This window comes from Aspergillus aculeatinus, assembly GCF_003184765.1.
Source record: "Aspergillus aculeatinus CBS 121060 unplaced genomic scaffold BO66scaffold_22, whole genome shotgun sequence".
NCBI classification, from domain to species: domain Eukaryota; kingdom Fungi; phylum Ascomycota; class Eurotiomycetes; order Eurotiales; family Aspergillaceae; genus Aspergillus; species Aspergillus aculeatinus.
The window spans coordinates 504060-525514 of NW_020291491.1; the positions used below are offsets into that span (position 1 = coordinate 504060).

At 55.3% G+C, this 21455-nt stretch overlaps 7 protein-coding genes across 7 annotated transcripts; 1 reads left to right on the forward strand and 6 right to left on the reverse strand.

Annotated features, from left to right (window-relative positions):
- The first annotated feature begins 524 nt into the window (after positions 1 to 524).
- BO66DRAFT_391751 (flavin-containing monooxygenase) lies at positions 525 to 2772 on the forward strand. Its single transcript, XM_025647330.1, has one exon. It carries the CDS (start codon positions 711 to 713, stop codon positions 2451 to 2453), a length of 1743 nt encoding a protein of 580 aa, XP_025504443.1. The 5' UTR covers positions 525 to 710; the 3' UTR covers positions 2454 to 2772.
- Positions 2773 to 3407: 635 nt separating this feature from the next.
- On the reverse strand, positions 3408 to 4807 carry BO66DRAFT_401295 (universal stress protein; the record flags this gene model as incomplete). The annotated part of the gene is made up of 2 exons (XM_025648756.1): positions 3408 to 4491; positions 4551 to 4807. The coding sequence occupies 2 exons, from the start codon at positions 4805 to 4807 to the stop codon at positions 3408 to 3410; spliced, it is 1341 nt and encodes a 446-aa protein (XP_025504444.1).
- Positions 4808 to 4965: 158 nt separating this feature from the next.
- Positions 4966 to 5643, reverse strand: BO66DRAFT_84463 (uncharacterized protein). Its single transcript, XM_025653646.1, has one exon. The coding sequence runs from the start codon at positions 5577 to 5579 to the stop codon at positions 5124 to 5126; it is 456 nt and encodes a 151-aa protein (XP_025504445.1). The 5' UTR covers positions 5580 to 5643; the 3' UTR covers positions 4966 to 5123.
- A 1155-nt stretch (positions 5644 to 6798) lies between these two features.
- On the reverse strand, positions 6799 to 7503 carry BO66DRAFT_322075 (uncharacterized protein; the record flags this gene model as incomplete). The annotated part of the gene is made up of 1 exon (XM_025643745.1): positions 6799 to 7503. One exon carries the CDS (start codon positions 7501 to 7503, stop codon positions 6799 to 6801), a length of 705 nt encoding a protein of 234 aa, XP_025504446.1.
- Positions 7504 to 13482: 5979 nt separating this feature from the next.
- On the reverse strand, positions 13483 to 16386 carry BO66DRAFT_373820 (potassium transporter). The gene is made up of 2 exons (XM_025645565.1): positions 14681 to 16386; positions 13483 to 14597 (listed from the first exon to the last, which is right to left on the reverse strand). The coding sequence occupies exons 1-2, from the start codon at positions 15977 to 15979 to the stop codon at positions 13872 to 13874; spliced, it is 2025 nt and encodes a 674-aa protein (XP_025504447.1). The 5' UTR covers positions 15980 to 16386; the 3' UTR covers positions 13483 to 13871.
- Positions 16387 to 17062: 676 nt separating this feature from the next.
- Positions 17063 to 18746, reverse strand: BO66DRAFT_391755 (glycoside hydrolase family 28 protein). The gene is made up of 3 exons (XM_025647331.1): positions 18283 to 18746; positions 17768 to 18187; positions 17063 to 17666 (listed from the first exon to the last, which is right to left on the reverse strand). The coding sequence occupies exons 1-3, from the start codon at positions 18511 to 18513 to the stop codon at positions 17208 to 17210; spliced, it is 1110 nt and encodes a 369-aa protein (XP_025504448.1). The 5' UTR covers positions 18514 to 18746; the 3' UTR covers positions 17063 to 17207.
- A 1959-nt stretch (positions 18747 to 20705) lies between these two features.
- BO66DRAFT_391757 (acetyl xylan esterase) lies at positions 20706 to 21200 on the reverse strand (the record flags this gene model as incomplete). Its single annotated transcript, XM_025647332.1, has 1 exon — positions 20706 to 21200. A coding segment is annotated over one exon (250 nt), but the record flags the coding sequence as incomplete, so codon positions are not given.
- Positions 21201 to 21455: the final 255 nt, after the last annotated feature.

Below are 21455 nucleotides of genomic sequence, written 5' to 3' on the forward strand. Positions count from 1 at the left end.
TGATCCCCCTCGTCCCCATGATTTCAATCTGTAGAATCTTGAACCATACCACGTTCCTTCTGCTCAAACAAGAATACTTACGTTCCAGATAACCACCTCGACCACCAAACATCCACCACACCATATCATCAAAGTTGGGGGGGGGGGGGGTCACTTCACGCCCCGAAAGATGAAGTACTTTAGCCCTGCACTAGCCGCGGGAATTTCCACTCCTCTCCTCGCCCATCCTCGGAGAAGGGTGGAAGGTTAATATGTAAGCCGATGTAATTTAGTTAGTGATCTGCTTTCCAACCACCTCGCAGTGAAACTGAAACGATGCCCAGTACCGTATTCTAGCTGAGTAGCTGAAGCCAGTGCGGGGTTTCTGGCCCTCCCAATTCTAGCCGATGTGACGGGACAGCGAAGAACAGGGATCCTTTATCCCGTAGCCAGTCGGAATTCAGACACCCTTTCAAGATCGCCACATAAGCAAAGAGGGGGAGGCGTTGCTTCATATTTGCTTTTTGCGTTTGCGTTTGCGTTTGCCTGTCCTTCTTTCTCCGAATGTGACGATTGACAGGGCAGGCAGGGGTGGGGAGAGTGGTATATAAGAGAAGGCATAAGCATCCAGCCGAGCTTACCTGCCCACATACTGTACATACTGTGCATGTACATACCCAGCCAACTGAACCCCCCCCTCCAAGAGAGCGCAACCAAGAACCCCCATCACCATGCCCCAAGACCAAGCCCAAGACCCCCACCCACCCCAACACACCGACCTCGACCTCGACGCCCTCGTCGTCGGCACAGGCTTCGCCGGCATCTACGCCCTGCACGCGCTCCTCCAAGACGGGCTGCGCGTGGCGGCGATCGACAAGGCGGGCGACGTCGGCGGCACCTGGTACTGGAACCGGTACCCGGGGGCGCTGAGCGACACGTGGAGCTATCTGTACCGGTACAGCTTCGACGCGGCGCTGCTGCGCGCGTACCCGGCGCCGAACCGGTACTCGACGCAGCCGGAGGTGCTGGCGTACCTGCGGCATGTGGTGGCGCGGTACGATCTGCGGCGGCACATGCGGTTTGAGACGGCGATGGAGGGGGCGGAGTGGGACGATGCTGCCAAGCGGTGGAGGGTGAGGTGTCGGGGCCGGTGTCGAGACATCGGGACGAAGCAAGGTGACAGTGAAAAGGAGGGGGAGGTGCACTACACCTACACGGTGCGGTATCTCGTGACGGCGCTGGGGCTGCTGACCGAGCCCGTGCTGCCGGACATCCCCGGGCTGAAGGAGGGAGCCTTCCAGGGCCAGGTCGTGCACACGGCGGCCTGGGACCCGGCCGTCTCGGTGGCGGGGAAGCGCGTGGGCGTGATCGGGGTCGGCTCGTCCGGGGTGCAGGTGGTGACGGCGATCGCGGACCGGGTGGCCTCGCTGCACGTCTTCATCCGGCGGGCGCAGTACAGCGTGCCGGCCAACGACCGGCCGGTGAGCGCGGCGGAGCGCGCGGCCATCAACGCGGCGTACCCGGCGCTGTGGGCGGAGGTGCGCGCGTCGCACCTGGGGATGGGGTTCGCGGAGTCGTCCCGCAAATTCATGGCCGTGAGCCCGGCGGACCGCGAGCGGATCCTCGAGGCGTCGTGGCGCGAGGGCAACGGGCTGCAGCTCCTGTTCGGCGGGTTCAGCGACCTGACCACCGACGCGGCCGCCAACGAGGAGGTGTGTCGGTTCCTGCGCCGCAAGATCCGCGCCGCGGTGCACGACCCGCGCACCGCCGCCGTGCTGCTGCCCCGCGAGCCCTTCGCGCGCCGCCCGCTCAGCGACGCCGGCTACTACGAGACGTTCAACCGCGACCACGTGCACGCCGTGGACGTGATGGCGCACCCGATCACGCAGGTCGAGGCGCGGGGCCTCCGCACCGCGGACGGCACGCTCTACGAGCTGGACATCCTCGTCGTCGCGACGGGCTTCGACGCCCTGGACGGCAGCTACGCGCGCGTCGAGATCCGCGGCCGCGACCCGGCCGAGGACCTGAACGCGCGGTGGCGGCGCTCCGGGTCCGAGTGCTATCTCGGCTGCGCCGTGTCCGGCTTCCCCAACCTGCTGATCGTCTCCGGGCCCATGGCCGCGTTCGCCAACGTGCCGCCGCTCACCGAGACCAACGTGGACTTCCTGCGGGATCTGATCCGCCGTGCCGAGGAGATCACCCGGCAGAGCGGGAAGCCGTGCGAGATTGAGGCCACGCATGAGGCCGAGAGGTGGTGGACGGACCATTGCGATCTCACCGCGCGCAAGACCCTCTTCGCCCAGACGCCCTCGTGGATGTTCGGGGCCAATGTCCCGGGGAAACGGCCGGCCAGTCGGTTGTATTTCGGTGGGCTGGGCCCGTTTCGCGCGAAGTTGGCCGAGATCAAGGCGAGGGGGTTCCTGGGGTTTGAGGAGCCGTTGGGGACCGGGGGGACGTTGCGGTCGCATCTTTAGTGGTGGTGGTGGTGGTGGTGGTCGTCGTCGTCGTCGTGATCGGGCATGGAATCGGGATAGAGCCTTGCTTACACCTCAGAAGTGTTCGCACGTATATCGACATGAACGTTTCAAACCACTCCAAAGGCTAATGCCTAACAGCTATCTACCTGTATCCAAGTGGGAGATAAGGCAGACTTCAGCCATCCTGCCCTCCCCTGCCGTCTGCATTGACAGCCTAGAACCACCCAGAAACCCTAAGTAGATATCCTCAATCTCCAGAGCAGACCAGCCTCTTTCTGCTGGCAGAGGTGATTTGTTTTTCAAGGAGGTCTTCCGGTTGTGTAGTAGAGATTTGAGGTATGTTTTCTGTAGTGATAGCAAGGAGTGAGCAGTGAGTGGATATTTACCTTGGGAGTGTCCCTCGCTGCACTGAGTAGGGTTCTTTCCTCAAGCACTGGCGGAGCAGAGTAAAATGACAATACTGCGCATTGTCGTTCTGCTTAGGACTTCCGAGCAAGATAGCATCGAGACTTGATCTCATCAGCACGACTACAGAACCTGACTTGACTTAAGAGTTGTGATTGGATTAATGATTCTAGAATATCTAGATACAGTATCATGAATATCATTCCTGCCCCAGTAGGCTACCCACTGAGACCTGAGGCTCTCATAACCATTGCAGTACATGCTATCTATCGATGCATCAGATCTGCGCTTGGAATTAGCTGTAAATGCTGTAACGCACGGCAGTGTATAAAGCAGAGAATGAGAAAAACACCGGTGTAAATCTCTCATCCGAGTGTCTTGTGCTCGTCGACATGTAGTCTTGAGATTCTTGTTTGCGGAATGGATGTAGAATGGATCCACGGCCTCGTGTCACCGTTTCGTGTAGATACATATGTTGATGTCGAAGTAAAAGTTCAAGACGGGTGGTTGCACGGTCATCATTGTGCAGTCACGCTGACCGCATGTCTAACTGCGCTTCGAACCGGTCGGATCCTCATAAACAATCCGAGGAACCACATTGAAGTCAGGCAAGCCCGGGACAACCTCCGGTTCGTCAACCTCCTCCTCATCCTCCTTGGTATCAGCAGGCGCCGAGCTGTCGCTGGACTCGGTCAATTCGAGGGCCGGAGAAGGCGTCCCGCCGGCCTCGTCTTCCACGTGAACCACCGTCGGTTCGTCGTCCGATCCGCTTCCGTCCACCGAGTTCTCCAGACTGCCCGAACTAGGGCTCGGGGTCGCAGCCTCCACCAGCCCGTTCAACGACAGCGACTCATCGTGACTGACGCTGCTGCGCTCCGAGGTCGACAGCGAGCTGCGCGAGTTCGTGTACGACTGAGGCAGCCCCAGCGCGGCCGCCACCGCCGCCTCCTCGTCGGGCAGCTTCGACACGCTGCTGTCGCGACTGGTGCTGCGGTCGAAGATATGGCTCCCGCGCCGCTCGCTCATCTCCAGGATGTTGTTGTACCCGCGGCGGGTGGGGTCGGCCAGACGCTTCTTCTTCTTTTTCTCGCGCTTCGTCGACGGCCGGACCACGATCACGGGAATCGGCGACTGCTGCAGGCAGTACTTGGAGACCGAGCCGGGCAGCAACCCCTGCACACCCCCCAGATTGCGACCCCGGGTGCCCACGATGAGCACGGCCGGCTCGTAGATCCGGATCATGCGTTGGATGATCTCCTGGACCTTGCCCACCGCCAGCTCCAGCACCAGGCTGATGGCCTTCTCGTTCTGGCTGTTCTTCTGGATCACCTGCTCAAACAGCTTCTCCGCCTCCTTCCGGTATTTCCCCGCTTCCACGGCGGCGTCGCTGGCGATGCTCGAGTCCTTCTCGACCGCACGGAGGCAGACGATTTCATCGCCGTCGTCGACGAGCTCGTCGATGAGCCATTCCAGCGCGAAGTCGGAGTAATCGTTCTGGTCGGTCCCGCATAAGAAGGTTCGACTGCGACGGGTGGACTGATAGCCTTTGTGTTTGTAGTTGAGGGTTAAGGAGAAGTCGGCCGCATCCGGGTTATCGAAGGTGTCAAACGACACACCTCGCTCGTAGGTCCTGATATGACATTAGCCAACAGAGATAAGGTAGACACGGACAAAAAAGAATGGTCTTACTGAGGCGGTGGAGGGGACGGCCCACGGCTGGGCGAAGGCTTGATTTCCCGTTCTGTGGAGGTGACGTCGAGCTGCGGGCGCGGTCGGTGACCTGCAGCGCTGACGGATCGACGATGCGGCAGCGGCTCCGTGCCGCCAACGTTGAACTGAATTGACTTTCTCTGGGAACTCTCAGCTCTGTGTGAAGATCGAGGCTTGCTTGTACCAGCGGCTTGGGTGGCGCCGCCCTCGGGGGATTGCGACGACGGGGAGGGCATGCTGGCGGTTGTAGTGGGAGGGACAGCGAAGGGAAGGTGTTAGACGACTCAGCGCCTTGTAGTGGTCGGAATCTCGAGTGAGTAGAAAGGAAAGGAACAATTTGATTCAAAGTCAATAACTAGTCGGTGGCTCAGCCACCGTGAAGCTCAGCAAGTTCGGCGAGTGGTACGATGCGGGAGATGCCGACCATGGTTTGGTAAGAGAGGTCGTGACGAAGGGGGAAACTCCCGAGCAAGTGTCTGAGACCGGCACGCTCGAGGATGAGAGGATGAGAGAATGAGATGGACCAAAGCGGGTCTCAGGGCTAGCTTGAAGCTACAGTGAGTGACTCTGCAGAAAAGCAAAGCGCCGGATTGAATTAAAGTAGAGTGACAGGCAGCAAGCCGGAAGCAGCTGGAGGGGAAAGGGACGAAAGGCGAGAGTGGAATAGGAGCTGAGGAGGCGGGGCAGATGGAAGGCGGTCAGGAGGAGCATGGCCGGCGGGTCACGTTTCCCTGCTGTCATTCCCTGCCCAGTCAGTGAGTGAGTGAGTGAACATGCGGAACAAAACTCCTGCCACGCGGAGACTTCAACTTCACATTTAGCAATTCCCCGGTCGACGCCCAGTGACAGACCACCATTGCAACCCCGTGATCCCTTGATACAACCACAATACAATGACCATCTTCTCTCGCTCTCTATGACTAAAGGAGCAAAAGAGCCGAGTTGGAGAAGTAGGAGGGGCATAGCTAGTCCAATCCAAGTCAAACCAACTATATCTTTCCGGTCCATGTAAGCGCAACAAGTTGTTACCCTCAGCTTGGCCAGCCGGTCTGGAACATATAGTGCCAGCGGAGACTACGGTGCGCCATTGCGGCCTGAATCCAGACTCAGTATGTTTTGGCAGGATTTTTTTTTTTTTTTACGAAAGAACGACTCGAATGAGGGCCTAGATGGAGTAGAAGAACTCCCAGTTCGACCAACTCTAATAGTTCCAATGGCAGCAAAACCGGATCTAAAGACGGTGAGGGATTACTCGGCCTTGACTTGATCCATCGATCGTTTTTCTAGCAAAGCAAGGAAGAAGATCAATCAGATTCCGGATTCCAGGAACCCAGACCAGGCGGGTGACAGGGACAGGCGGAAGACGGAAGACGGAATCGAGTCGGTTCAACAGTCAGTCAGTCAGGGAAAAAGAACCAGAGAGATCGGCGGTGATCCTCCGTGCGGATCGATCGCCCGTCAGCCATGTGATCCGTCACGGGGCGGTGAACTCGGCCTGGATTGGCGAGGGCCGCGATCGGCACTGCCATCCCGGTCTAGCCAGCAGTCAGCTAGCAGCCAGCTGCCCAACTAGCCTCCCGGATGGGGCTAAGAAGCGGAGTCAAGTCTTCTTCTGCACCTGCGACTAGTCTAGCGATTTAGTGAGTATTAAGTCGGTTTACTGATCACTTCGTGATCGCTTTGCCAATGCTTGACACATCAAAGCAATGATTACCGGTCAAGGATGAGTACGAGAATTTAGATTGGAGGAGTTCATGTATAATGTTGATGTGATTATGTTCTATATATGCAATTTCATCATCTCGTCTCATATACCGGAGAGGCCACCGTAATAGATCATGTCGTGGAATACATAAACAAGAAAAATGGGGCCGCCAATATATGCGGCCCAACGGTGGGACCAGGAAGAAGACAGAGATGGGACCCGAAGATGTGGGCGGGTATGAGAAGAGAGAAATCAATGCCCAAGCGCTCGGGCATGCAAAAACAAAAAGAAGGGGGACTCCACCCCCAATGCCAATATGCCATCCCAAAACAATGCTGAATCATGATGATAGGAGAGAAGTAATTTTTGGTTTCAGAAAAACGCCGGACCCGCTATGGTGGTGACAACTTGCCCCAAGACAAAATAAGAAAAAGGTTCTTCCAGAAACAATCCACGACGAGGGTATCACGTATGATAATGGTACAGAGAATGGAGGATCAGCCGCTGCTGCAAGGTACGATCTCAATAAGCTTCAAGCATCGCACTTGGCGCTTGGCCGGGAACGTAGTAGCCATTCTCCAGACCAGTCGGGGAGAGAGGGATTTCCGCGGTTTGCGGCTCCTTCTCGTTAAATGTTTCCAGGGTTGGTTGAGGAGGTGAAGGGGGCATGGTGTCGTCTTCCGACTCTCCATCCGAGTCGGACAGCAGCTCGGGCGGGGTTTGTCGGGACGGCGAGCGGGTCAGGGTCAATTCTTCCAGATCCTCCTCATCGTCGTACTCAAAGTCGGAATCAGAATCGGAGTCGTAATCCTCCTCGATTTCTTTCTCGGTGATGATGGCCACCGGGGAGGGAGCCCGTCGTCGCACCGGACTGTAGGTAGTGGGCTCATACTGGTCTTCGTCGTAGTCGGAGTCATCCTCGCTGACGTCGGAGTCGGCGTCAGAAAGGTCCTCGGGATCCCAGTCCTCCTCCGGGTCCTCAACGACAGTCTCCGCCCATTGGATGTGTCGAGGCTCGGAGTGGTGGGAGGTCTTGGTCACACCGCTGACGGTCTGGTTGAACCAATGTTCTTGTTCACGTTCGGCATCAGCCAGCTCCAGCATGAGCGAATCGAGGAGGTTGGCGTGGCCAACCAGAAGGCGGAGATCATGGTCCGCCCGGGAAGCTTCACGGGTGAGCTTCTTGCGGGCGGTGTGGGCGAGATAGTAGGTTTGAGTGATGCTCATTTTCTTTTGTTGGCGACGGCGGGCCAGAGAGGTGAAGTAGGAGCTGAGAGACGGAGTGGAGGAGGGAAGAGAGGAGGAAGAGGGAGGGTGGGAGGAGGGAGTAGAAGTAGAAATTGTGGGGGAAGCAGGAGTTGCCATGGCGCAAATCTCCGGGAGGGCCGTGTTGATGTGCTTGCTAAGGATGCTAGTAAGGATCGCCGAACTTAGAGGCTTAGATGTGACTCGTTCGCTTTGCGCGGCGCGGTGACTCAGGCTGCCTTTCCTCCTTCCGGCAGTCGACCTATCGACCAATCAACCTTATGGCGGATGGCGGGGCGGTGAGTCAAGGGTCGCTGGTATCGCTGGTATCGCTGCAGGCGGATCAATAATGGATCGCAGCGGCGCCTTATCTTTCAGTCTAGTGCGTTTGCGACTGATGCAGTGTGCAGACGCAGACAACGGTGAAAAATACTGATGTCTGAGTGTTGTCGAGCTGGTAGGGGTTCCTGGCGTCCCAATGTCTCCACTAACAATCATGCACTTTCAATAGTCACACAGTAGTGGCCGGCGGGGAAAGGTGGTGGATGGATGTGTTGGTGGTGCGGGATGTATGTGTATGTCGTGATGGTTGCGGTCTGAGGTGGACAAGCGAACAGGCGAGGATTATTAGCTATGTGTTGTGATTGATGAAAAAGAGAAGAAAAAGAACATTTCAAGATGTACCAGGGAGATAGGGATTGTTTATGATATATCCACTTTCTAGGCTGATTCTTTTTTTTTTCTTTTCGGTGCTTGTCATCCGCTATTTCCAATCCCCGTTTCTTACTTCCTTTTTTTTCTTCCTTTTTTTTTTATTACTCATTACTCTGCTCGTACTCCATCTAAAGTCCGAAAGGCGCGATCGGACGCTCGGCGACAGACCATCCGTGGATCGGAAACTCCGTCAAGGAAAGCCGGATCCACCATCGAAATTCTGCCCTGCATCCAAAATCCCTGCCCAAGAGGGCAATTGCTATCCTCACCGCCCATCAACGAGACCAATAGTTGCCGCAAGCCAGTGACTCACGTCTGCGGTGGGCGGCGCCGCCTGCTTATTCCCGTTCTGGGCGATCCCAGCCTAGCAGCAGCACCAAAACCCTGATCGGGTTTCCGATGACCAATCTTTCCGCGCCGTGGTCTCCGGCTGAGCAAGTGAAAGAGAGAAAAAAAAAAAAAAGGCTCCCCAAGCTAGAAAATTCCAGCAGGTGCCCAGCACACCTGCCCTAGCAAGATTACGATTACTCAACGATTGTCTGCATTAGAAATCCTGACTGCAAACACCATCATTATTCATCATCTTCACTCTTTTGGCATCTTCGCGCGCCAAGTGTCAAATCTTAATATTTCCACGGTTGATGATCAGTCCAGGGCACCCAGCTGGGCTTGAATCCTTTTATTAATGCTCTTATACTCTGTACAAGGAGAGGGTATACAAGATTTGAGGTACACCATCCCCCTCACTGCTAATTGACTCTTTGACCCTTTTGATTCATAATGGAATTGATTCCTAAGCTCCTACCTAACACATTATTTTTTTGGTCCCCTAACATACGAGTACCCAGCCTCACGATAGTAGTTGACCCCTAGTTGGGTTTTTGCGGACGGGATCCGTGACCCGTCACAAATGAGTTCCCCACCCGACTCAAAAACTTTTTCTTCTTCTGCCGGGCGCAGAAAAGGAATCTGAGGTGCGGTACGGAGTAGCCTATCCGAATAGCCTCTTCGATCCCCAATCCCGTTTGTTCAGCCTCCCAGGGTTCTCACGATGAGTAATCCCTGATAAACAAAAGCCGAACTGCTATCCAACTCCGTCCGTCCATGCACCCCTGTAACTGTACAGCAAGCACCCTTTGGGACATGGTTGCGAGAAGGAGTTATGACCGAAAACGGATGGGTAAGCAAGCCCACGGGCAGTAAGTCTCGCTCGGTCGGGTTTAGAGAATTGTGAGTTGCAAGATGCTGCCCCTGCGGGGTTCAAACACAACAGAGCAGCAGCAGCAGCAGCAGCAGCAGCAGCAGCACAGCACAACACAACACAACACAACAATCAATGCAATTCATATGCGAATACGACGGGTCCCACCCCCCATCGGGATCCCATCTCCTGCCGTAATTCCGTTTCTGTCTGCCTTATTTTGGCCCCTGCCCTAATCACATACTATACTCGCTCGTATACCCACTATCTAGTTACTCGTGTCTTGCACATAATTTATCAACTATGCGGAGATAAGGCAATCCAAATTCCTTTCCTTTTCTTGTCTAATGCCTATTACCCATACGCATCTACAATCCGTCCACGTAGGTCATTTCCCACATCCTTATCATTCGTCACAGAGGTCTGTAAGTAGAAAAGGCACCCAATGGAATTCCTCACCGGCTGCCACATGTTAAAAGACCGTCACTCACGCCTTAATCTTTGTTGAAAGGCAAAGACCCCGAGGACCATCATCGCTTAGGCGTCATCCGCCATCCCCTTCTTGGCTTTGTGCGGCTCTTCCCCCCCCCTCATTCCTGTCTACCTCTCCGCAAGCAACCAGCCTATGCTATGCTTGGCAGGTCAAGATCGCCCGCAAGCGAGGTATAGGCACGCCACGCCATCGCGCATTCTTGAGGCGAGACAACTGGGCCTTGCGAATGCGGAGTAGACTGGTCTTGTCTAGCAAGAATAGTGTTGACTAGTACGTACCTTGGGTGAAGGATAGACAGAGCTGGGGCTGGAGCTGGAGTACGTACGACGTGACTCCGGGTAGGGATTGATCGTCCCTTGGGGGCCACTACTGTACGGAGTAACTAGTTATCTCCTCCCTCGACAAAACGTGTCGTCCGCTTGGCAACGACTCAACGACCAAGCCCCTCCGTGTAGGCAGCGAAAATCCCCCTGGTTTGCTTTACATGACTGTGCAGGGTCAAAGTTACCTAGCTGGCCGGTTAGTAGTAAGTTAGAGGCGGGCCTGAATAACATGTAGCCCGCGCTAAGTGGCTGTCTCGCGTGTATCGTGGGCTGTAGAGGCTCTGACCTGAGTCTGACAACGGAAATCGCCGAGTACGCGACCTGAGCGGGAATGATGAGGCTCTCTCGTGAGAATGGTGAGATTGGCGAGGATGATGACTCGAAAGGCCATGTGTTGCTGTGGCTATTGGAACTGAATCAATAGTCGATAATCTGATGATCTATCGTCTATCTGAAACTCCCCCCTAGCTGGCACAGCACAGCCCCTCGAAAAGGAAGTGGAGCAAAGTGCGGAGAAAGATAGGCGGACGGATTTCCGGGACTAATCCTACCTTGGCTGCTGCCCATCGGTCATGTGACAGAGGTGCCACCATGTCGGCGTGTCGGAGATAACAGATCTCCATTGGCGTCCACCACAGAAAGGCTATCTTGCCTGGCGAGAGCAGCCTCGATCAGGGCATCTGGAACAACAATGATGCCCATGATGAGGTCAATGACGAGGGGAACTGTAAACAGTCTCCGCCGCGCCGCCCTCCTTCCTCGTCATCATCATTCGCCATCGCCATCACATTGCTGGAGTCCACACGTCCACACATTCTAACGATCATTTGATCATCCATGATCATCGCAGCCCACTGCGGCAGAATGGATTCTTCAGACCATACGCAGAGCAACGAAAAAGAGTCTGGAGCGGGCAGCAACTCCATTCATAGTGGGGAAATGACATGGGGGGGGGGGGGGGGGGGGGGGGGTCTTGCATAATCGCAAGAAAACGAACAACAACCTAATTTCAAGCTACGAGTATCAACCACCCAAAATGACAAATCGTTCTAGACCAGAACATACCCAAAAACCACAACACCGCACTTAGACGCTGACAAAAACCGACGATCGGGATCCCCCCCCCCAAACCTTAACTCTCTAATTTAATACCACACATCACCGACCATCGGGACTACTGAGTAGCTGGTTCCAAGCTGCAAACGTCAATCCATCATCACAGTTTCGGATCTGGACGGATTCAGCAATTGACATCTTACATTTCTACCGGCAGGCTTATCACCACGCGAAGCGAAGGCAAAACAAACATCCCAATAATGACACTCCACATCAGCAGGAGCAGATTTGCCTCCCAGCGAATGCAATGCAATACGTCGACGATTTCGTGATCGTCACTGATAAGGACAGGCAGCAGCCCTCGGTAGACTTTGACGTACGGGTAGTAGTGTTGATTGACGATAGTTAGACGAGACCACTAACATCATCATACCTCACACCTCCCAAGATTGTTGTCCTACCTCATGAACCGCGATCATCCTGACGATCCCACCTGAAAGGTCAATACTTTGGGGGGATTGGTGGTTGTACACAAATAAACAGTTGGGACTTGCTGCTGTGTAAGCTGCAAGTCAGTCCGTAAGGTCAGTCCTTGACGTCAACGACCTGACCCTTGGGCCTTCCCTCCCTCGCCGGGCTGCTTGACCTCATCTTCGGGATACGGGTGATTACCGTACAGGGGGTGAGCGATCATGACCCGAGATCCGGAGCTACAGTACAGTAAGGGTACTTTAGCAGTCGGTGACATCATCGCTCTTCTCCATTGCATGTGGTGAACAGCGGGGTGTACACTGCAGAATAGGAGATGGGAACAACAAGCGAGTCTAGACGTCAGTCACACGGTTCCCTCTTCATCAGCCACCCCACCATCAACACCTCCACCAAAATCCAGCAACTAGAGTAAACCCACCGGGTGACCTACTGTGTAGCTTACAGCCCACACAATCCAACTGCACATCCAGCATGACCTGAAAGCATCCGGGGAGATCCGCCTCCCCGCACAGAAGCAGAGCCTACACAAAAACAAGCATAAAACATAAGCACAGCACAGCACAGCACAACTAATTCCCCCCAAAGAACGGAGCCAATGTCAAACCGCGGAACAAACTCGGCCTTCTCGCTCTCCGACCTTCCGCCCACCCCACACCCTTTCAAAAGTGGCCCCAGCCCGGCCTCAGGTATCTAGAAAACAGTGAACGTGAACCCCTAAAAGTTCTGGCGCGGGTTCACGGAACCGCGCAAATCCGTAAACCCCGTCTAGCCTAACTAGCACTACCAATACCGTATTCATATCTAGCCCACTGGGGGGGCCCAAGTAGGCTACCCGTTGTACCCGTGCGTGCCGGATTCCGGAACATCAGCCTTCCTCACCTCGCTATCCACACATCTGCATCTGCATCCTGCCCCCCGATTCCCCATGTGAGGGCTATCGACGGATACACGGATACACGGATGAGAAAGGAGGGTCTTGGCGTTGGCATGTGGAGGTTTCATATGGTACAGTACACCCACCACACTGCGCATACTGGAGGAGTACTTTTACCCTGAGGGGGTTTGAGGGGTTTGATTCTGCCGGTTTTATTCTTGTCAGACTTTGTTTCTTCGAATCGCCTATAGCCTAACTTATAAAGTATGAGTCACTTTAAGGTTTTGTTCAGGGAAGTACTCCGTAGTTACCTAGTGGGTGGTCAATCTTCTGAGTATTCCTGTTTGAATCTAGTTGGATCAATGAAATCGTAGACAAAGAAGGAAATGCTCAAGGTACTGTACCTATGCTCCGGTCGGAGTCACGCCAGGGGGGGTGGGCAGGGTGTTTCAGGCCGATTCATCTCCGGTTGGAGTTGAGGGTCTCTGGATCTTGACTCTGTTTCTCAGTGGTAGGAGTAATGAACTAGACTATACTATCCTGGGCTATACTTTACTGACTACAGCTTTGTTGGCTATCGGGCTATCTGACTGCCAAATGCTCGTCTATAAATGCTGCGAGCATGCTATTGCAAATTCAATGTGTGCTATACTGTACTTTTGTTGATGTTTTCTCTGTATCGTGTATAATTCCAAAGGGGTGTGCTAGGAGCACTTAGCTTATGCATATCTTGTGCGATGAATGTGTGGAGGAGGGGAGGCCATTGGGTATTTCCTGGAGGGTGAAAACTTACTCGATGCCCTTCGCTGTGCGTGGCACGCTGATGCGGACTGACAGCTGACGATCCGGGGTCCATGCTTGGTCTACTGATTGGGTGGTTGCCTTTGTTCTACGGCATTTGTTGCAATGGGGTTTATGCTGGAAGCATGTGACTGTGCTGTACCTTAACCACTGCTGTGCATCTCTACGGAGTGCCTTTTCTTTTCTGCTCTGTTCACTTTACAGTTCCCAATGTACAGTACACACCACCACCACCACCACCACCACCATCTCCACTCCGCATAAATTGCAGTCCACTATTCACATTCACATTGATGTTCATGTTCATGTTCACATAAAGTTCATATCCACACAACAAAGCCAACCCAACCAACCACAGACCAACCCCTGAATTCCCAACAACAACCTGAAGCAAGCTCAATCCCCCCCACCAAACAGACTCCCCCAATCCTCCCCCTTCTTCCGCATCCAGCGCATCCACCACCACCACGGCTCCGACGCCTCCAGCTCCCCCTCTCCGTCTCCCCCCCCCGAAACCTCACACGGCAACAGAATCGCATGGTCCAACGCATGCGGCAGCCCCCGATGCCGCCCGCGCACCTGCATGGCGATGACGATCGCCTTCGCGGGGCCCGAGAACTGGCCGCACAGGCTCGTGTCCGCGCCCGGGTAGCCCAACGACAGGCCCACGGTGCCGTAGGCGGAGACGATCTCGAACAGGATGGGGAACAGCGCGAACGCGTCGCGGTCGTCCGCCTCGCGCGCCTGCAGCCGGGGGCCCTCGGCCACGGCGATCAGGAAGAAGCCAAGCATCACGTACCAGAGGTCGAAGCCCAGCTGGCGCTGGATGTGGGCGGCCAGCGAGTCCGCCGAGGGGTGGGCGGGCTGTGCGTCCGAGGCGGATGAGAGGGTGTCGTCGTTGTAGAAAATGCCGAGGCTGCGTTCTTCGTAGACGTTGGTCTTGCGGATGGCGATCGCGTTCGGGAAGGCCGAGATGTACATCATCACCAGGAAGGAGACCTGCGTGGCCGGGTGCAGGGCCGTCAGCGGGGTGATGCTGAAGCCGGCGGTGCGGGTCGAGGCGATTTGGAAGAGGCCGTTGACTAGCCGGAGGCCCGGGGTGATGGTGGGGTTTTGCGGGGTCTGTGTTTAGACGGTTATCAATGGTTACTTTTGGGGGGGGGGGGGGGGGTGATCAACTAAGGGTGGAGGAGGCAGCGACTTACCTCTTGGAGGGTGTAGAAGATGAGCAGGTCGATCGCGTTGAGCAGCAGGAGAACGGCCGACAGTCGCCAGGTCTCCGCGCTGGGGAACAGCAGCGTGAAGCACCGCCGCGGGTGCTCCAGCAGGTACTCCAGCTCGTCGTCCAGCGGGGACCCGTACGTGGTGAACTGCGAAAGCGTCCAGATGATGCAGCGGAGCATGCATGGGAAGCCCGTGTTGCCGATGACCACGAGGAAGGTCATCACGAGGAGGGGGAACGCCGCGGTCTGGAACGCATCCATCGAGTCCGGCGTCAGGGTGAACCCCAGGTCGTTGAAGGCCGACCCGGCCGTGAAGATCGCCCACCACGGCCGGCTGATGCCCGCGTCCGCGAGCACCTGGCTGTACTGGCGGTTCGGCAGCACCCACAGCAGGAACAGCACGATCCCCAGCGCATGGAACACCACGAAGTAGCACACGAGGATGACGAACAGCGTCTTCAGCGCACGGTACTCGATCCCGCCCAGCTCCTCCTTCTGCGCCTCGTCCCAGTCCGCGTAGCTGGCGATCGACGACTGCCACAGCAGCGCCGGCAGGGCGTCGAGATCGTGGCACGACCGTTGGACCACGGGCGAGTCATACTCCGACAGCGAGCGCCGCGAGCGCGTCCCGGACATCGACCGCCGATGGTGGTGTTTGATCTCATACTCGGCCTCCGAGTAACAGAAGGTGATGTGCGGACTCGTTGATCCCGCCGCCGCAGCGCCATACCTCCGGCCGGAGGAGTAACCGATCAAGTCGGAGGTTCGGTCCTCGCCATCGACCACCTCTAACAGCGGTCGCTCCTCGGCGGGTCTCTCAGCCGAAATCGTTCGAGGAACAGGAGGAGGAGGAGGAGGAGGAGGAGGAGGAGGAGGAGGAGGGAGAGGCCGGTTCTCGATCCCTCCTTCCAGCAGCAGGCCTTGGTTCCATTTGTTCCGCTGCTTGCGGCATAGCACTTTGGCCTCATGGATAACGCCGCGGAACCGCTTGCGGAACCAGTAGAGCCGAATCACGACGAGCAGCGAGTTGATGAAGATCACATTAGTCACCATCGACACCCCCCAGAGGGTGACCTGCTGGACCACATGCAGTCGGTTGAGGTCGATAGAGTTCAGCCCCGTCTGGGTGGCTGCACCGGAGGCGAGAAGCAAGGCATCCAGGTACGACAGCCCTCCGGCCAGATAGAGAACCAGCGACGACACCAGCGCCCAGACAATGATATAGATATAGTGATGGTAGCGCCGCAGGGGTGACTTGGACGGCTCGTGGGTGAGAGGCATGCGGTTTGGGAATGTTCTATAAGCCGATGAGGAAAACCCGGTATCTGTCGTCGATGGGAAAGAAAAAAAATAATGGCGGAGCCAAAAAGAGGTGAAAAAGCTGTTCTTCCCAAAAGACACGGGGAATTAAATACCTCCATTTAAAAAAGGCTCTCGTCTCCTTGCGTAGATTCGGGGGGAGGGAGTGGCTAGCAAGAGCCCACAAATGCCTCACACAAATGCATGCTGGATTTGGGATGATCGGATCGACTGTGATGATTCCTACTACACCAGAGAAAGAATAAGGTATCAAGGAGCTCCTAGGTAGCTATACTTGCTCCCAATCAAGCTTGGGCCAGTCCCACACTTTATAGCTGACTGGTTTTGACATCTACCGTCGGATTGCTGGGGGAAGTGGGTTATCTTCCAAGGGGGAGGAAAGGGGAGCTTGCAGATTTTGCCATCCCGGTGTGAGGTTGCACCGCAGAAAGCCGGGAGGAAGCAGCATTCACCCTCTTCAAGTTGCAAAAATTGGTTGGAATTAATCGCTCATAGTGATTTGAAGCTTGGCACGCAACCACTGACGCACGGTCCATCGGTTGGCTAACTTTAAAAAACCTTCTTTGGGTTTCTTCTTCAGCGTTGAAGAAACCGGATCGGCGTCTCACAATTGGCCGGGAATCATTCCTCGAATTGGGGACAAAACTTGCTTGGGGGTTCCAGGGCTGGTGTGACTGTTGCAGGAACCAGGGGCCGGCCGAATCGGTGAGAAAGTCGGTGGCATATGCGTGTCTGCGCCATCCTCAGACCTGTCAGGTGTGGGTGCGACCACGGAATTGGTTGTGTGGCTTGCACTTGAGCATCAGGCTGTCAGGTTATAAAGTGAGGTTGTAGTCGGGATGACCTCCTCCACTCTCCAGAAAGAGGGGGGGTGCTGTTGCCTGAGGCAGAATTACACAAGCCCTTCGATAACTGTCATTTGACCTACTTGAGCTGTCTTGGTTGAATGCCATCAATTGCACCTGAGAAAGTAGAAGGCTACCAAGATTAAGGCTTACGAGTGAGAAAGCGTATTGCAAACACCAGCATCATCCAAGACAAGATATGTATTGCGGACCTGAATCAAGGTAGACCACCCTAATCCAGCCGACTGTTTTTAAAAAATTATAGATAAGAAGAAGATTAAAACAACTCTTTCCGTGCAGCCCGTCTCTGCACCCCCGATCCTTCCACTGTCGTCGCATCAAATCTAGCAAGACACACCGGAGGGCAAGTTCTCGCACTTGCTGCTGGTCTTTCCACCGGTGACATCAACGCCGCTCCAGGTGAAGTCAGTGCAGCTGCCGTCGCCGCAGAGGATGTAGATCTCGGTGGCATCGCTCTCAACGCTACCGGTGACCTTCTCCATCTTGACGCCGGAGATCTTGACGCCGTCGGTGGGCTTACCGGTGGGGCTGCCGTTCTCGTAGTCCTGCTCGATGACGATACCATAGTCGGTGATGTCGGAGATCTTGATGTTGGAGAAGGTGATGTCCTCGACCTCACCGGTGGCGTCGTAGACGGTCTTGATGCGGACGCCGTTCTCGGAGTCGGTGACGGTCGAGTCGATGAAGGTGACGTTCTTGACAGTGTTGTCGTCACGGCCGCCGACGGAGCCGATGGAGAGACCGTGGCCGCCGGAGCAAGTACCGCCGGAGAAGTAGATGTTCTGCGAGGAGAAAAGGATTAATACCAGCGATCAAGTGGATCGGTCGGAGTTCGTTGTGGCTTGAGATCCTCTCCCCAACACCATCTGTGGGAAACACATACCTCGCCCGAGTTGATAGCGACACAGTCGTCCTGGTTCTTGACGGTGGCACCGGTGATGGTGATGTAGGTACTCTCGCTGATGTCGAAACCGTCGGTGTTGTGACCGCCGTTGTCGTCACCGTCGCTGTTGTCGATGGTCACGTCCTCGATGGTGAGGTAGTCCGACTCGACGGAGATGGCCTGGACGGGGGTGTTCTTGATCTGCAGGCCCTTGATGACCGAGTTGTCCAGGGAGTGGGCGTAGAAGAACTTGGGCTTGGTCTTGCCGCCGTTGGTGCCCTCGCCGTCCCACCACTTGGCACCGTTGCCGTCGAGGACCGCTCCGGAAGACTGGGTGACGGTGATGTCCTTGCCGGAGATGTACAGGAGGGGTCCATCCCACTCCTCGTACTCCCAGGTAGTAGTGCCCTCGAAGGTGACCTGGATTGGACATGGACTTGTCAGTATGCGGTTCGATGGGAAGCACACTGGAAGGTGTGCAATCGAGAGATACTGGGGTTGAGGCAGGAACTTACGGTGGTACCACTCTTCAGGTCCTTGAGGTTGAGCATCTCACCAGCAGGAACGGTGATGTCCTTGAGGACGATGTCCGTGCAGGAAGTCTTGCTCTCGGAGGCCTGGGCAGCCGAGGTGAAGGTGCAGGTGGAGCGCTTGGCGAACTCCGAGGCACGGGTGGCAGGGGCAGCAGACACCAAGGCAGTGGCCAGGGTGGCAGCGCAAAGCAGGGAAGACTGGATGGAAGGCATGGTGAGAGGTATTTTATCTGATCAACAGAGTAAGTTCAAAGAGAGACTGTTCTGATCTACAGAACGGAGACAACGAGAGAGAGACAAAGAGAAGAATGAAGAAGGAATGATTGGCTTGGATGAAGAAGAAAACAGCCGAGACAGCAGGGCGACGGAGCCCTTTTATAAGTTGCAAGAACTTCTTGGTGGATTCTGAGGTTATCTGAGGTTATCCATTTCGTCCCTGAAGGTTCCCTGGGGGGCAACCCGGCGAGGCTTGAATGGGCAGGCATTGCTAATTACTATCAATCTGTAACGGGCTAGTCCCAACTCAGAGCGCTAAGTCGAGTGGGCCAACGCGGCATTTTCTTAATTGAACTTGGCTTTTAGTCGTGGGGGCATCGGCCATCCCTATGCGTCAGCTTCATCAAATGCAGCCACTCAATTCGTCTACTTCTGATCTGAAAGAAACTGTGTCAGCTATGCAAATGTTCACAGTTGACGAGAGTGAGAGAGAAAGGAAAGCCAGTGATCACTGATCCTCGCATGTTCCAGGCGGGAGAGAGATGGCTATGATGATCCGGCAGCCACAAGCGAAGCAACGGAAACCGACCAGAGGTTCTGTTCTTCCCTTTCGACCCACCGCAGTGGAAAACAATCAGGGGAAGGTGCTCTTCCTCGTCGAAGCTTTTGGCGAAGCAATCACGAAACACCCCAGCAATTTCCGTCGCAGGACCCTCTTTCAAACCGAGCCCCCGGCAACGGAGACTAGACCGGAATAACACAAGCCCTACACAATCCGTTGGGAACTTCGTATAGCAATAATAGATTGATGTCGGCAACCCAGACCCCCGAGGACGAATAGCTCCGCTGATCCATGCCGATTACGAGGTCTGATTTCTCCACTGATCAATATTCTCAAGAGCCACCCGTAGCGAAAGCAATATCGATTTCATTTCGTTCGGCAAACCTCAACAGGGAGCAATCTACTCGCGCCTTGAAGAAAGGCACGCCAATGAGATCTGTCATAGGGAGCACCATCCTGACCCATCGGGTTTCATTTGACTCGCCGCTGGAAAACTCCTGGCTGAACTTCCCACAACCCCCGGTCCAATGACAGGTCAGCTACAGCCCCTCCATGATAAAATTCCAGCCCAAGTTTGGACCCTGGAATTAATGCAGGAACGGTGCAGGGGGAAACGGTGGCTCTCGACCCATCCCGGCTTGCCGACCAGACCACAGATGCTCTCGTCTCGAGGATCGCAATCAATATCAAGTCGACGGATTCGAGTAGACGCGTCGAGAGATATAATACTGCTTCTTATGCATACAAACCAGCGAGTCACCTATGTGCCGTGGCCCGTGGAGTATCAAGTCACCGACCGGTCCACTGCGAGATGAATCATTCGAGCGGATATCACGGCTTCAACGGAGGGATTCACTCAGTACCAAGGTATTCGGTAGGTCGTGGACCGGTTCGGGGGAGATCAACTTCATGCCCCATCCCTGACCCCACGCAAAGCTTGGAGATTGCTTGATTGTGCTCTGCCCCAATCACGTCGGCTCGCCGGTCTCACCACCGTTGATCTTGTCTCAAAGATAACCCTCTCCACCGAGAGAGCGGTGAATGTGATTGAGAATAATAAAACCTCGAATATACCTACTCGATACAGAGGGTAACGTGATGCAGGGATTTATCCAAGCACGCCAGATGCGTGGATCACTTTCGGCTTAACGTCGGCTGTTCTGATGGTCATCAAAACATGCTAAGCATCCAGCGAACAGGATTAAGGTAAAACACGCCACAAACTCCTCCAGGCTTGAAGAAGAATGACTTCTACGTAGCATGCATGATTGCGAAACTGGGTAGGGGTGAAGTAGTTGTAGCATAAACGGCCGGGTATACGTACCACATTCCCCACACTACCCCCAAAAGCAGCACTAGTATCTCCGAACATCGGCCCTGCTAACCAGTCAGCACTCGGCCTTAAGGGGTCCTACCCCCGACACATGACCATTTCGGGCTGGTTGAGTTTCATGTCGATTGCCGGGCAGACAGTGGAGTGCCAGGGAAGTTCTAGAATTGCTGACGATTCACATAGGAGGTCTTGGGAACTTCCCAAGCACAATGGACACTGGCAACTCCGGGATTTGGAGTATATAAACACGTCATACTACTACACTTGTTACCTCAACTGCTCTTCCCACTTTCCCTTCCTCCCAAGCAACGTCTTTTCTTTTCCCTTTCTCTTGGTAGAAAACAGTTATATGCGTGCGCCCCAGCAGAACAACCATATATTCAAGAAAATTTCACCGCTAGCCCAACAACACCCAGGTCCGCTCTCTCATTCCAAAGCTCAAATCAGCACACCATCATCAAAGCATCAAGCCCACCTTCATCTTCAAGCAGCACAAATAGTCCCATTTACCAACCTACAACCCCCCAACCCAAGAAAAATCAAGCAAACCCAAACCACTCCATATCCCTCTCCCCATGAATCGGCACCGTGTGCCCGACCCCAGTAGCAAAGATGCCCTGCAACCCCGGTCCCCACACCGTGGTCTCATAGTTCGCCTCGGGGGTACTCGGCTCCGTCGCCTGGGGCGCGTCGTAGGTATACCCCCAGACGCCGGCCCACTGCTTGACGGTCTCGTAGTAATTCTGCGGGTAGAGGGTGGTGTCGACGCTGCCGTGGTAGATCTGCATGCGGGGGCGGACGCCGGCGTACGCGGGGTCCATGGCCTCGGCGATGCTGGCCCAGTGCGCCGGGGTGGTGATCGACTCGCCCAGGGCGCAGGTGCTGTTCCACGCGTCGACCTGGTGGGTGGCGCTGAAGAAGCAGCCGGCGGGCACGCCGGAGTAGACGGTTGCGGCGGCGAAGAGGTTGGGGTAGGTGGCTGCCATTACGTTCTGGGTCATCGTCGTTATCATTAGTGATGGTCTTGCGGTGGGTGGCGGGGGG

Excerpts from the sequence above, each read along its gene's own strand:
- BO66DRAFT_391751 (XM_025647330.1), top strand. The coding sequence starts at position 711 with ATGCCCCAAGACCAAGCCCAAGACCCCCACCCACCCCAACACACCGAC.
- BO66DRAFT_84463 (XM_025653646.1), bottom strand. The coding sequence starts at position 5,579 with ATGGACCGGAAAGATATAGTTGGTTTGACTTGGATTGGACTAGCTATG.
- BO66DRAFT_373820 (XM_025645565.1), bottom strand. The coding sequence starts at position 15,979 with ATGCCTCTCACCCACGAGCCGTCCAAGTCACCCCTGCGGCGCTACCAT. Across the intron at positions 14,598-14,680 it reads TCTTCTACACCCTCCAAGAG|ACCCCGCAAAACCCCACCAT; the intron begins GTAAGTCGCTGC and ends GTCTAAACACAG.
- BO66DRAFT_391755 (XM_025647331.1), bottom strand. The coding sequence starts at position 18,513 with ATGCCTTCCATCCAGTCTTCCCTGCTTTGCGCTGCCACCCTGGCCACT. Across the intron at positions 18,188-18,282 it reads ACCTGAAGAGTGGTACCACC|GTCACCTTCGAGGGCACTAC; the intron begins GTAAGTTCCTGC and ends TGTCCAATCCAG. Across the intron at positions 17,667-17,767 it reads TCGCTATCAACTCGGGCGAG|AACATCTACTTCTCCGGCGG; the intron begins GTATGTGTTTCC and ends TTCTCCTCGCAG.